General features: G+C 31.2%; 1 protein-coding gene across 1 annotated transcript; it reads left to right on the top strand.

Annotated features, from left to right (window-relative positions):
• Positions 1–390: 390 nt before the first annotated feature.
• Positions 391–10,901, top strand: LOC111885265 (structural maintenance of chromosomes protein 5). The gene is made up of 29 exons (XM_023881533.3): positions 391–601; positions 1,060–1,237; positions 1,320–1,473; positions 1,548–1,621; positions 1,768–1,917; positions 1,996–2,100; positions 2,200–2,345; positions 2,503–2,614; positions 2,738–2,893; positions 3,764–4,030; positions 4,312–4,377; positions 4,468–4,596; positions 4,689–4,787; positions 5,081–5,246; positions 6,037–6,182; positions 6,281–6,344; positions 6,440–6,564; positions 7,351–7,428; positions 7,556–7,628; positions 7,727–7,830; positions 8,121–8,237; positions 8,322–8,399; positions 9,024–9,123; positions 9,208–9,262; positions 9,442–9,490; positions 9,713–9,800; positions 9,881–9,953; positions 10,164–10,267; positions 10,634–10,901. Exons 1-29 carry the CDS (start codon positions 564–566, stop codon positions 10,693–10,695), a joined length of 3,156 nt encoding a protein of 1,051 aa, XP_023737301.1. The 5' UTR covers positions 391–563; the 3' UTR covers positions 10,696–10,901.
• Positions 10,902–14,784: the final 3,883 nt, after the last annotated feature.

Here is a 14,784-nt window from a genome sequence, read left to right as displayed (position 1 = left end):
AATATATATATAAAAACTTAAAAAATAGAAAAGTACATAAAAATAGATATAAATATGTAAAAAATACGTTTATATACATTATATATAAGTTTTGATAAAATCTGTAGAAAAAATCCCAATATTTTAAAAAAATTTACGATTTGGTCCTATGATCTGTTAAACAGGTTAAAAAGGACTAAAATGAATAAATTAATTGGTTTATTGTGATTTTCTATTCAAAAATTTATAAATCAGGACTTTTTTATTTAAAAAATAAAATTTAAGATTTTATTATTATTTTTTTTCAATATATTAGGTATGTGGATTTCGAAAAAGAAAAAAAAATATAATGATTAAATTGCAAAAATAAACAACATGCCATCTTATATAATTCCCCAATTAAATGTAGCATCGTGTTTACCAAAAAAATTGTGTTACTTTTGGCGCCAATTTCACTCCTGATCTTGGACGAGACCTCTCTTCGTCACATCATCTTCATGATACAACATACCTGCAAACCCTAGTTTGCTCCCAAATACTCTCAATTCGACTGGATACCAAGTAGTTCGAAGATTGTTCAAAAAATGGGCGAACCCCGCGCTAAGCGTCCGAAAATCAGCAGGTAATTTCCTTCGAAACCCTAGATTTTTCTGAACAGCGATTTTTCTTCAGTCAAAAAGAAATCTCTCCTTGGGTTCAGACAAGCTAACCATTTCTTTTGCAAGTTAGAATTGCAATGGATTATATAACCTTTTTCATTAATTCGGGTTCCCGCATTAAACCACGTAGAGTTCATTACTAACCGTCAGATAACAGAAACAATCGTAAAATTGTGCATCTTTTTAGATTTTCATCTTCATGTACTCCATGATACCAACGATTAGACAGTGAAGCTCAACACTTTTTAGTCATTCAGCAGCTCGGATTACTTCCTTTTTGTGCTTTTTGCCTTGTTTTGTTCAGTGTTTGGAAACTGTTGTTTTTTTCTTCCATGGAGCTCAGATAAGAAATGGATTTATCAGCAACATCACCATTCATCGACCTTTTACACATATTATGTAATGTATATTCCTTCAACAGGGGCGCGGATGATTATCTACCAGGGAACATAGTGGAAATTGAGATTCGCAACTTCATGACATTTAATCATCTTGTATGCAAACCTGGTTCTCGTTTAAACCTTGTTATTGGGCCAAATGGATCTGGTAAAAGCTCTTTGGTGTGTGCAATTGCTCTTGGTCTTGGAGGCGAACCCCAGGTCATAACTCATAAAAGCAATTTCCTTCAGACATTTGTCTTTTTTGTTACAATTTTTGAGATTTTGAGTTTGTGTTATGCAGCTTTTGGGGAGGGCAGGAACTATTGGTGCATTTGTGAAACGTGGAGAAGAATCTGGTTATACCAAAATTACCTTGAGAGGTGACACCCCAAATGAAAAGATTATTATAACGCGTAAGATAGATTCGCGTAATAAATCCGAATGGCTATTTAATGGTAAGAATAAGATCTTTGTGTAACATTGAGTTCTTTGATAATGTTATTGATGAAACTATATATTCTTGTTTCAGGCAAAACAGTTTCCAAGAAGGAAGTTCTTGAAGTAATCCAAAAGTTTAATATTCAAGTCAACAATCTTACTCAAGTGAGTTTTCTAAAGTTTCTCTTCAGTGTTTTGAGTTTCAATTCCAGTAGTTTTGTCTCAGAAACTATTCTGAGATAAAACTATGTCATCTTCAAGCTTGTTTTACTTAATACTATTTTTTTTTTATTTGTGTTTGGGATTATCAGTTTTTACCACAAGATAGGGTTTGTGAATTTGCTAAGCTATCTCCAGTGAGGCTACTAGAAGAAACAGAGAAGGCTGTAGGTGATCCTCAACTTCCTGTTTTGCATCGTGCTCTTGTTGCAACAAGTGCAGAAGTACAAAGATCTGAACAAGTAAGCCTTTGAGCTCATTAAAAATAACAAACACCCATTTTCCAAAATATCATAGTAGTAACATTGTACTTTTTTCAGGTTGTTGAGAAGAATAAAGAAACCCTAAATCAGCTAAAAGCACTTAATGCTGAACAAGAAAGAGACGTGGAGCGTGTTCGCCAAAGAGATGAACTTTTAGCCAAGGTTCTTTTTCTTTCTTTTTCTATTTTTCTTACATGAAATTATTGGAAATGGGACTCTTTTTCTTTTGTTTTTATTATAATTGTTTTTTTGTTATTGAAGGCTGAGTCAATGAAGAAGAAATTACCATGGTTGAAATATGACATGAAGAAGGCTGAGTATCTTGAAGCTAAAGAACTAGAGAAAGATGCAAAGAAGAAGCTGGACACAGCTGCCAAAATGTTAAATGAGTTTAAAGAACCTATCGAGTATGTTCACTTTTTTTTTTCTTATAATTTTGTTTATATATCTAAGTTTGAGGTTACACCAAATATGACACATGCTAACCAATGCTAGAAAAGCTAGGAAATAGTTCAAAAAGTAATTATAATATCTTTTTATAATTATGTGATAATCTGTTTGTAGGAAACAAAAGCAAGAAAAGAAGGGATATGATCTTAAATGTAAAAAAGACAGAGACCTTTTAGATAAAATTGAAACTTCACGAAAGCAAATGATGGAGAAAGAACACCAACTGGTATGTTGATAATTTGATAAAGTGTTTTCTAATTTCTATTTCATGTTGTGTTGTGTTCTTATAAATATTGAAAAATAACATAATCTATATCTTGTTTAACTATTATTTTTCTATATTATTTAGGGTGCTAAAGTGAGTGGAAAGTATAGTGACATGGAGGAATTAGAGAAACAAGAACAATCAAGACAAGAGAGAATTGCAAAAGCTGAAAAAGAACTTGCTGATGCTGAGTTGCAACTGCAAAACCTTCCACCCTTTGAACCTCCCAAGGATAAAATTGTAATTTATGCTTCTTTCACTCATTTTATTCTTATTTTTTTTCTGCAATTTTTAATCAAAAATTCTCTCTCAAGTCTCATTTACACAGTCTGTAACCCTAATCCAACTCTTTTAACTTTTTCATACTATATTTAGTGACACCAATGTTGATGTTTAGTTATCTATAATCAATTTTTTATTTTATATAAGATTATAAAAGATACATAAAAGATTATTTCAGATTCTAGAATCATAATATTATTTATAAATGTATTATTATAAATTAAAATAAATGACAAGATTGGAAATGAAGACTTGGGATTGTATTTTAAAATAGGCATAATCTCAAAAAATACCTTATAATTTGTATTTTTTCCGGAAAAAACCGAAATTTTTTTTGCCTGAAAAAGACCGTGTATTTTTTCATTTTTTCCTATCTGGCCCTTTTAGTCATTTTTTCCTTCCAAAAAAAAAATTGTAAAGTGAGGGTTTTTTCGAGAAAAACCAAAAAGGTTGGGGGTTTTTTTCGGAAAAAAAATACAAAGTTGAGGGTTTTTTCGGAAAAAAATACAAAGTTGAGGGCTTTCTCAGAAAAAATGAAAAAATAGAAGATCTTTTTCAGGCAAAAAATAAATTTGAGGTTTAATCTGAAAAAGCACAAAATATAAGGGTTTTTTTTTTTTTTTTTTTTTTTTTTTTTTTTTTTTAAATAATCCTTTAAAATATGCCAATATTAGGTTCAGGAAAAAAACTATGAATCTTGGTGTAGTTTTTTATTTTCTTGAAAAAAACATAGTCTTATACACATAGTTGTTGCATATTTGGTTATTTATTTATTTATTTATTTTTATAAAGATCCATTATATTACAGAGGAAAATTTGTTTTTGTAGGAAAAACTAGGTGCTGAAATATTGGAGCTGGAAGCATCTGCAAGAGAGAAAAGGAATCAAAAGAGAGAGAAAGAGAAGCTTCTAGATCGAAACAAAGCATTACAAAGACAATCTGCAGAAAGATTAAAAGAAATGGAAAATATTAAAAACAAACGTTTACAAGCATTAAAAAGTTCTGGACATGAAAAAATATTTGATGCTTATGCTTGGGTTCAAGAACACAGACATGAATTTAGGAAAGAGGTCTATGGCCCTGTGTTAATTGAGGTACTTTTTCCATTTCATAACACCATACTTTCATTTCTTTGTCTTTTATACCATCATACTTTGAACACATTATCTTTTTTTTTTTAGCATTTTACTTTTCAAACTTTCTTATTACAACATTATACTATGAAAATCTATCCAATTATGGCATTGAAAACAGCTTTTTATTTGGATTTTTCAAAATACAATGTTGTAGTAGGAAGAAATAAAAGTAGGACTATTTAATAAACACATTTTAACCCTACATTGTAATTTATTAAATTGTTTCAACAATGCTTCAGGTCAACATCTCAAATCCACTTCATGCTGCCTTCTTAGAAAATCATGTTCCATATTACATTTGGAAGGTATTTTCAAATTGGAGCTTCTTGCATTTTTTATTGCTGTTCATTCCAAAAAGTTAATATTTCTTATTTTAATTTTTATTTAAAATGCAGGCTTTTATAACTCAAGATTCTGCTGATCGTGACTACTTGTTCAAGAACCTTAGATTATTTGATGTTGCAGTTATAAATCATGTGGCTGATGAAAGGCGCAACCCTGAAGAGCTGCATATATCTCAACAGGCATGTGAATATGTGGTGTCACTTTTTATTTTATTTTAATAAATCTTTAATTATGGCACTAATATTTATTTACATTTTGATTGAATAAGCAGATGTCATCTATGGGAGTATATTCAAGACTTGACCAAGTTTTTGATGCTCCATATGCAGTCAAAGAGGTCCTGATTGGACAAGCTAATCTAGAGAATTCGGTATGCTTTTGTTTTTCTTAAACTTTTTATTTTAACTTATTTGGTTATAACAAGGTTTACATTATCTTTATTATGTATATTCGTAATTGAAAGTTTGTTAATAGAGTAAAAAATACATTGATTTATATATAACATAAAAATTTCACTTGAAAAGTTATTCCATTGCTACATTGCTACATGTTAAGTGTTAACCAAAGATGATCATTGAATGTAATGAATGACTCATTGTCTCATTCCATTCCCCTCTCAATTCCATTCTATCAAAAACTTATGCTCTTTTAATCAATTTTCAGTACATAGGGTCTAAAAAGAGCGATGAAAATGCTGACATGGCACATGGTTTTGGAATAACGGATCTATGGACTCCTGAAAATCACTATCGTTGGTCTAAATCCAGATATGGTGGTCATGTTTCAGCATCTGTTGAATCAGTTCGTGACTCTCGTCTTCTTCTATCCAGTAAGTTCTTAATTACTAGTTTGCCCTTGTGGTTTATTATCTTTTTCTTTTTTATAAAAAAAGTCTTCTTTTTGTTTATCTTTACAAAGCAATCTGAAATAAGTGTCAAAAGAAAGAGTAAATTACACGAATGGTCCCTATGGTTTGCAGTAATTTGCATGATTGGTCCCTAACTTATTTTTTTAACTCGGAAGGTCCCTACTGTTTGTTTTTGTTACGCGCTTGGTCTCTACTGTTTATTTTTGTTACGTGTTTGGTTCCTATCTTAGCTAAAAAGACTATTATTTAAATAGGAAAAAATGTTAGGGTAGGTAAGGTAAGATGAGGGGGGTGGGGTTGGGGGTGTTTATTTAAATAAATTTAAAAAATCAAGGGCAAATTAGTCTTTTTAGGTAAGACAGGGACCAAGCGCATAACAAAAACAAACAATAGGGACCTTCTGAGTTAAAAAAATAAGTTAGGGACCAATCACGCAAATTACCCTAAACCATAGGGACCATTCGTGTAATTTACTCCAAAAGAAACAGAAACAACATGGGCTGAAATGGGAAAGTATCCAACTTAAGGGATTAATAGACAAAACAAAAGTATCAAGCTGTAGGGTGAAAACACAGAAATCTGCCAAATAAAGGGGCCAAACTGTAAATTTTCTAATTGCTAGCTCGTTTGTTTGCTCTACTATGGGAAATATTGAGTAAAAGAGAGACAACATATACATAATAGGCGAATCTAACAAAATAAAAGCCTTAAAAAGCATAATAATATAAAACACAAATTTTCATCTTTTCAGATACAGATGGGGATGAATTAAACATACTGAGGGCAAAGAAAAATGAATTGGATGAAACCATTTCTTCTCTAGAAGCAAGTTGCAGATCATTTCAAAGTGAGATAAAGGAGTTAGAAGATGCAGCAGCTCAACTTCAAAAACAACGTGTATGATTTCTTCTTATTACAACATAACATTATGCTTTTAGAATTTCTTTTATTTTAAAATTTAAAGTAGCACTTCAAATTTAAATTCAATAATGCAGGAGAATCTTGTTAATGAAGCACAACTTGAGAAAAGGAAACACCGTGATCTAGAAAACAGAGTTAGTGAGTAACCAATTTTCTTATACACTCTTTCTATAACTTAATTATGAAATATTTTATTCTCTGATAATATGAATGTATTGTTATTATTATTGTAGATCAAAAGAGGCTAAAATTACAATCCATGGGAAAGGAGGAAGACATGGCTGTTGCATTGGCAAAGCTTGTTGAAGATGCTGAGAACTTGAATGTCCAAAGATTTAAGTGTGCATTGGAGATGAAGGTAGAAATATCTTGGAGCAATGAGCAGTTTTATCCAAGGGTTAAAGTTAAAATGTTAAAACACAAGAAATAGCAACTTACTTTCATTGTTTTATTCATTATAGCAATGTACTTTGAAAGCTCTACCCAATTATAGCAATGTCATTTAAATATGATTGAGTAGACTTTTCAAAGTACAATGTCCTTGTAAGATTTTTTCTTTGAGTAAATTACATGAATGGTCCCTATGGTTTAGGGTAATTTGTGTGTTTGGTCCCTAATTTATTTTTTTAACTCGGAAGGTCCCTACTGTTTGTTTTTGTTACATGTTTGGTCCCTGTCTTACCTAAAAAGACTATTTTGCCATTGGTTTTTTAGTTTATAAACACGCCCCCAACCCCACTCCCCTCATTATTTACCTTACTTTACCTACCCCATTATTTTTCCCTTTTTAAACAGTAGTCTTTTTAAGTAAGACAGGGACCAAACGCGTAACAAAAACAAACAGTAGGGACCAAACATGTAACAAAACAAACAGTAGGGACCTTCCGAGTTAAAAAAATAAGTTAGGGACCAAACACGCAAATTACCCCAAACCATAGGGACCATTCGTGTAATTTACTCTTTTTCTTTTTTTTGGAAATACAATGCTATAATTGGTCGGATTTTTTAAAGTATAATGTGTAAATAAGAAAAAAGATTAAAAGGAGAATGATGTAATAGAAAGAAATGAAAGTATGCTGTTATTTCTTGCATTTAGCCCTTGTCTTTTTTTGATTATGTGATTCTGATTATACCCTGTCTGCAGAATCTCCTTATTCAAGCAACTGAAATCAGAAAAAGTTATGCTGAAAAGTTCATGGCCTCCATTGAAATTGAAATGAAGGTACTCTTAGTATCATGTTATTACTTTCAATTTGTGTCTATATTGGTGAAAAGACCAAATTGCCCCTTGTGTGTACTCATTTTCAGTCATATAATGATACAATTCCTGTTTGTTGTTCGTTTGTCAGATTAAAGAAATGGAAGCGAGTATTAAGCAACAGGAAAAGCTTGCATTGCAAGCTTCTTTACACTTTGAACAATGTATGTTCCTTCATACTCTGATTACTTTTCTCAACATATGTTTGTTTGTATGGAATGGAATCACCAATTCCATTCCTTCCAACTTTACATTTTATAAGGTAAAGAAGCAGTGGAGGTCCATCGGCAACTACTGGCAACTGCCAAGAAAGAAGCAGAAAAAGTTGCAGTTATTACTCGGGCTCTTGAACAGGAATTTCTTCAGGTTTTCTTCTAAAAAATATATATATATTTTTAAATACAAGAAATAGCAATGCACTTTGCACTTTCATTTATTTGTGTATTATAATAGCATCCTACTTCCAAATTCCAAATGTTCAATTATAGTAGTGAACTGAAAGTTGGTTTTTTATTTGAATGGCATTTCTGTAATTTGATATATTTCTTCAAAATAGAAAAACAAATTAATGAAAGTAGGTTGCTATAGTATTGCTTGCATTTAACCTTGTTGTCTCTGAATTTAATCATTTAATGAAATTTGAATGTGTTTTATAGATGCCTTCAACTATTGAGGAATTGAATGCTGCAATTCAAGATATTACCTCTCAAGCAAATTCTATTCTCTTTCTGAATCATAACATTTTGGAGGAATATGAACGTCGTCAGAAAAAAGTATAATTTACTATTTTTAAATTTGAATGCTATTAAAAAAAAATATTTATGTTATGTTTTATTAAGATGATTTTTCCTTGACAGATAGAGGAGCTCTCAACAAAACTGGAATCAGATGAGAAAGAAATGACTACCCGTTTAAATGAATTGGATTCTTTAAAGGTTAAGTAACAAGTTCATTTTCATTTATAAGAAGTTGAATCAGGACAAAAAATCTTGTCTGCAAAAAGACGTAAACGCCCTTGTCATCCTCATTGTTGAAAATTTCTCTAGAACATCAATGGTACAAAAATTGCAAATTTTTGTCCCTTCCGGAAAGGTGGAACAAGGACTTGCTCTTCATCTTTTGTCTCTAATAAGACGGAAATGCCCTTCTCATCCTCATCATCGAAAGTTGCCCTAGAATGTCAATACTCCAAAAAAATTACAATTGTTTGTCCCTCCCAAAAAAGTGGAATAAGGACTCACTCTTGATCTTTTGCCTGCAAAAAGACATATATGCCCTTTTGTCTTTCTCTTTCTCATCGAGGACTAGCTCTTAGATCATTTGTTTGTGCAAAAAGACATAAATACCCTTTTCATTCTCATCATGAAATATAGCTTTAGAAAATGTCAATGGTACAAAAAATTGCAATTTTTGTCTCACCCAAAAAAGTGGGATAAGGAATTTCTTTTGATGTGAAAAAGACATAAATGCCCTTTTCATTCTCATAACAAAAAAAAAAAAAAACAACCATACAAAGCTCGTTCCACATTTACAAAATTCTTTGATTTTGCTGCCTACAGGGAAGATGGCTTCCGACACTTAGAAACTTAGTTGCTCAAATAAACGAGACATTCAGCAAGAATTTTCAAGAAATGGCTGTTGCTGGAGAAGTTTTATTGGGTTTGTCCAAAATACCCCTGGAATTTTATAATACATTTACATTCATCAGCTACTTTATTGATTTTTATTTTTGTGTTTCTACAGATGAACATGGAAATGATTTTGATAACTATGGAGTTCTTATTAAAGTCAAGTTCAGGTAATACCCATTCATATTCTGATTCTATTTCTTTCATTATTTATTGCTCTATTTGAAAATTAAATAACTTTGTAAATAAAAAATAAACACTTCTACTCTTCAAATTTGTCTTACAGTTTTCAGTATATTAGAACTTGACTATTTAGAATTTACATTTGCTTTTGATTTCACAATTTCAGGCAAACAGGACAACTTCAAGTGCTAAGTGCTCATCATCAATCTGGAGGGGTATAAAAAATTAGTTATTTTAATTAATGTTTGCACTAAATGCAATAAATAAAAACATATTTATGACAAATGTTGAAACATATTCCCAATCTACCCCTATTAGTAGATTTTTCAAAGTACAATGTTGTAAAATAAAGAAATGAAAGCAAGATGCTATAATAAACTAATCAACAAAAATCCCATTTTTATGTCATATGAAATGACAATCTTGCCCTTGTGTAGGAACGTTCGGTGTCAACAATTCTTTACCTTGTTTCACTACAAGATCTCACACACTGCCCATTTAGGGTTGTTGATGAGATAAATCAAGGTTTTTGAATATTTCTTTTATATTTATTTATATCGTGTTATAAATTTTTTAATACTATCTAATTTTTTCTTACATGTTAGGAATGGACCCCATTAACGAAAGAAAGATGTTTCAACAATTAGTCAGAGCTGCAAGCCAGCCTAATACTCCACAGTAAGGGCATTTTCGTCATTATCTTTAAATTTTCTTTGTCCTCAAGTTCCCACAACAGGACGAAACAAAACAGATTAGGTTGTACTGAAAAGTTCCACCCAAATATATGAGACATAGACTTGTGTAAAAGACGTGAATGCCCTCATCATTGAAAATAGCCCTAGAAATTGCACTAAATGATATGTGTGTGTGTGTGTGTGTGATTTATAGGTGTTTCTTGCTTACTCCAAAATTGCTATCTGATTTGGAATATGGTGAGGCATGTACGATTCTAAATGTGATGAATGGGCCTTGGATTGATCAACCTTCAGAAGGTTATATTTACATTTTATTCCCTTATTATGTTTTCCATTTTCATTTAATTTTCTTTTTTAAATTCTAAAAAAAAGCATAAAAACTATGTTCCCAAAGCAAGAAAAGTGACACTTTAGACATGACATGACATGACTTTGTATCTTTGGACAAGACTTTGTATCTGTGTTTGATATGCATTGGACTGAGGTCTAGACGGATGACAATGACAAGTTGAAAATTTGTTTGATCCAAAAGGCGGGGCATGGACTCTCAATTTCTCGTTTATGCAAAAGACGTAAATGCCCTTGCCCTCGTCACCGAAAATAGCCCTAGGAAACTTGTATGGCTTATGGATTATGACTTTGTTATGGGTTGGTTGTTTGCAGTTTGGAAATTTGGAGGAAGTTGGGGGACTATTATGGGATTATTGGGAGAAAGTCGTTCTTAATTTCAGTTGAATAGATAGGGTAGAGGAATTATAAGTCTTGTACCAAGTGAATTCTGATTGTTGTTAATGAATTCTTTTTTTTTTCTCCTTGATTGTGATTGTATAAATTAGAAAAGAAGTGAAGTAAAAAAGAGCCTTGGAATTTTTGATGCCAATGAGATCAATATTAGCATGGGGTGTAATAAGATGGTGGATGTATTGTATTACTCTTAAGACCAATTTATATAACATTGTACAAAATGTCATAAATGTAGTTTTAAATGACAATTTAGAAAAATATGGTTTAGACATTGTTGTTTTAGAGAACTACTAAAAGGATGAATAATTAATTTGTTTATCATTTGATTTTATTTAGGAGTCAACATATCTAGTCAAAGCAATAAAATATATAATGGAAATAGCAATACCAAGGTTATACATACAACCAAATAAAACAGGTTATTTTATACTTGAAGATAACATCTTGACCAACAATCAACCACCACGTCGTGACCAATACCCCATTGCGTTGTGACCAACATCCATAATAGCTTATTCCATTAAGCTCTTAACCACCAAGTCCAGAGCCTTAAAGCTCGTATCTAATCTTCTAATGATTTTTATGGATATGGTTTCCAACTTCATCCATTCCAAAGGCTCAAAACAATGAGATCTCTAACCCTAACTTTCCAAGGGACCAGAAATATCACAAAGACCATGTATGACACTAAAATGAAGATGATAGATCTTAGCACCATAATGGGTCTTGAAAACACTTAAAGAGTCAACCATTAACCATGGAGTTCTCATTCCTTCCAACTTTAAACGATAATAACTTCCTCGTTTCAAATTCGTTTTTGGTGATCTTTATATGCACGTGAAGGTATTAACAAGCCCTATAATTATATCTAATTAGTTTTGACTAAGATAATACCGAACTTAATTCATTAATACATGCAAAGAGCCTAAAATATCACTTTCTTCCCATTCTACCCTTTTGGCTCTAAAACAAAATTCAAGGGCTTAAATCACTTAACCAACGTTATCAACATCTAATAAGGTCTAAACTTTATTCATTTGAATCCCAAAACCTTTACTTGATTAAATTATGGTCTGACATCCTGAAATTAGAAACATTTCGAAATGGATGTTACAACACACATGACTTATTTTCACTTCTAGGAAATCTAAATCCTTTGACATTTTCTTGAAAGTAAAGATTCCAGCTGTGAGATGCTTGTTTAAGTCAATAGATTGACTTTTCAAGCTTGCATGTCTTATTAGGATATTTGATATGTTCAAAACCCTCTGGATGTGTAATTCTTTGTTAGTTTTCCGTTAAGGAAAACAGTTTTAACATCTATTTGCCATACCTCATAATCATAGAAGGAAACTATGGAAAACATTATCCTAATATTACCCTTGCTTAGTTATCAGAATCCCAAAGAACAGTAGACTAGTAGAACACCACCATCGCTGATCGTGCCAATGATATCTATAGCTCACCATCATCTCCTACATTTTCTCCCCACCCACACTTTCCGCTTTAGTTATCTTCTCTACCGCCTCTCCCTCCCTTTAAACCCGCCAATGCTTTCTCTCTCTAACATCCTTGACAAGTGTAAAGTCGCCGCCATAACATCCACAACATGAGTGGTCCTTCACGAGTGCAAACCCCGATTTTAAATCAATGTAGAAGGTTAATGGAAGTGGATCTATCTTCAAGTTTCTGGTCAGTCAATTATTAAGATATTAGTCAAAACAATAAAATATATAATGGAAATAGCAATACCAAGGTTATACAACCAAATAAAACATGTTATTTTATACTTTTTCCTCATATTATCCAAAAATTAAAATGAAACAAATTTATCAAAGATTATATGTTTTCGTTGGTTTTGCCGCTCCAAGTGAAATACCCTTCCAAAATTCACTTGGGATCAAAAAGCGGGTTGTAAGAATAAGGACATCAAAATATTTACTTTGGATCACATTCAAATGATTATTATCCGTACAAGTAATGGTATTCGGAAAAGTAGTTCGTGAAGAAACATTTAAATCCCACCACCTGTTTATTGTAAGTTTGAAAGTTAAGTTATTCCTTTTGGGGAAAAAGTAGTTTGTCTTGAATAAAAAGTGATTATCCTTTCCTTTGATACATTTGGCTCTTTATGTACAATATTGTGGCTTTTATTTTTCCAAATCGGTTTAGTGCACATTCTTATCACTTTTATTCCAATTAACTTTTTCTTAGTGGAACAGTGGGATCATAGAATTGGTTCTTTGATAGAACCTCATTTGGTTATATTTCTAACATAACAAATATGCTAACATAATAATTTGAGGTTTGTAGCTCCAACCACTTTTTAGCATTTGTGGCGATTAATATACCATTTTTTTTTATAATAATGAATATAAAAGAATCAGGATGGACTCGTTATGTCGTAATGTTATACTTTGTATTTTTTTAGTGGATGAAATTGTAACACCTAAATTCTAGTCCAAAATACACTTTTTTTTTTCAAATCAATAAGACATAAATCGTGTACTTTTTTTACACATTAGGGTCAACAAATTCATATCATTGAATATATACTACAACCCATTGCGTAAAAAAGACATGAACTAAAAGAATCATCAACACTCTACTTTTATCATCTACACTTGATGTCATACTTTATTTTGTTCTTTGCATATTATTTGCATATTAAGTCCCTACTCAAGTTTCATCACTTCAACTTGTTACCTGAAATGTCAACCATAAACAATGATAAGTTATAAAGCTTACCGAGTATCATACCATCCTTTTGTCTTTCCTTTAATATTTATATGGTTTCATTTTTCTTGCTATAAAATTTACCTCACATTACAAGCTTATACAAGTCTTAGAATGAAATGACAATCATAGACTACATCTCTAATATCATTGCTCCACCATTATAGGCTTCATCTATAGTTTCCATCCACACAATTACAATGAATTTCATCCATATATGTTAACATCTAAACATAGATATCATATATGTTCCCATATCAAGGGAAAGAATGAGTTCTTCCAAACATATCTATATCTTATCACACATAGACTTCATCCATAGTTTACATCCACATAATTACCATGTCTTCATCAATATATGTTAACATCTAAACATTGATATCATCTATATTCCCATATTCATAAAAGACATGAGTTCATCCATATATCTGTTCACTTTACATGAAAACTCCTATAGAATATTCATAACAAGTCACACACATATGCTATCGAACCACATCCCCCACATAAGCCACATAACATAATCTATCAAGCTATATGTTTGTTATGTTTGTTTCCTACTTACCGAATCTTGTAAAATGATCAATATAATCACACTCACTCTTTTAGCATACCTACACGTATACTAATAGTAGACCCATCTCATCCCAGTTTAGTTTATAGAACATTTCCCACATATACATTTCATAACTCAATAAAAGCATTATTCCTATTTTCCCATATAAGCTCAATAAGAGCATATTCGACATACATCCTCCATAAGCTTACCAAGAGCATCATGAACATCCCATATATATCTATTAAGTATTTATAACATTATCCCATATGTACTACTATATCTCTTAACAAGTCATCATTCTTCACACATAAGAATTCACATTAAAGATGACATAACATATCACAACAATTACTAACAATATTCTTAGATCAAATATATATAAACTTATATCTTATAACTAAAAATATTAAGGACTTTACTCACATTGGCCAGATGTCGAAGTTGTCATCAATCTCTCATTTGGATGTGTCATTTGGGTCTTGATGAAGGTATTGTCATTTGTATTTGATTTGTCATTTTTCATTTCATAATAATACATCTAATACACATCAAATATATTCCCCTTACTTTAACACAATTCATCACCACTATACAACATGACATCTTTCATGTAGTTTAACGCTTTCTCATCTCATTTGTAATCCATTTATGGAGTATATAACTTCTATTTTCATCGATCTCTTGTAATTAAATACACCATCTAATTAAAAGATCTTATATGCCCAAGAGTTATTATATAATGATATTGACAACTTACTACTAATTTATTATTTAT

This window comes from Lactuca sativa, chromosome 1, assembly GCF_002870075.4.
Source record: "Lactuca sativa cultivar Salinas chromosome 1, Lsat_Salinas_v11, whole genome shotgun sequence".
NCBI classification, from domain to species: domain Eukaryota; kingdom Viridiplantae; phylum Streptophyta; class Magnoliopsida; order Asterales; family Asteraceae; genus Lactuca; species Lactuca sativa.
This window is presented reverse-complemented; position numbering and strand designations above follow the sequence as displayed.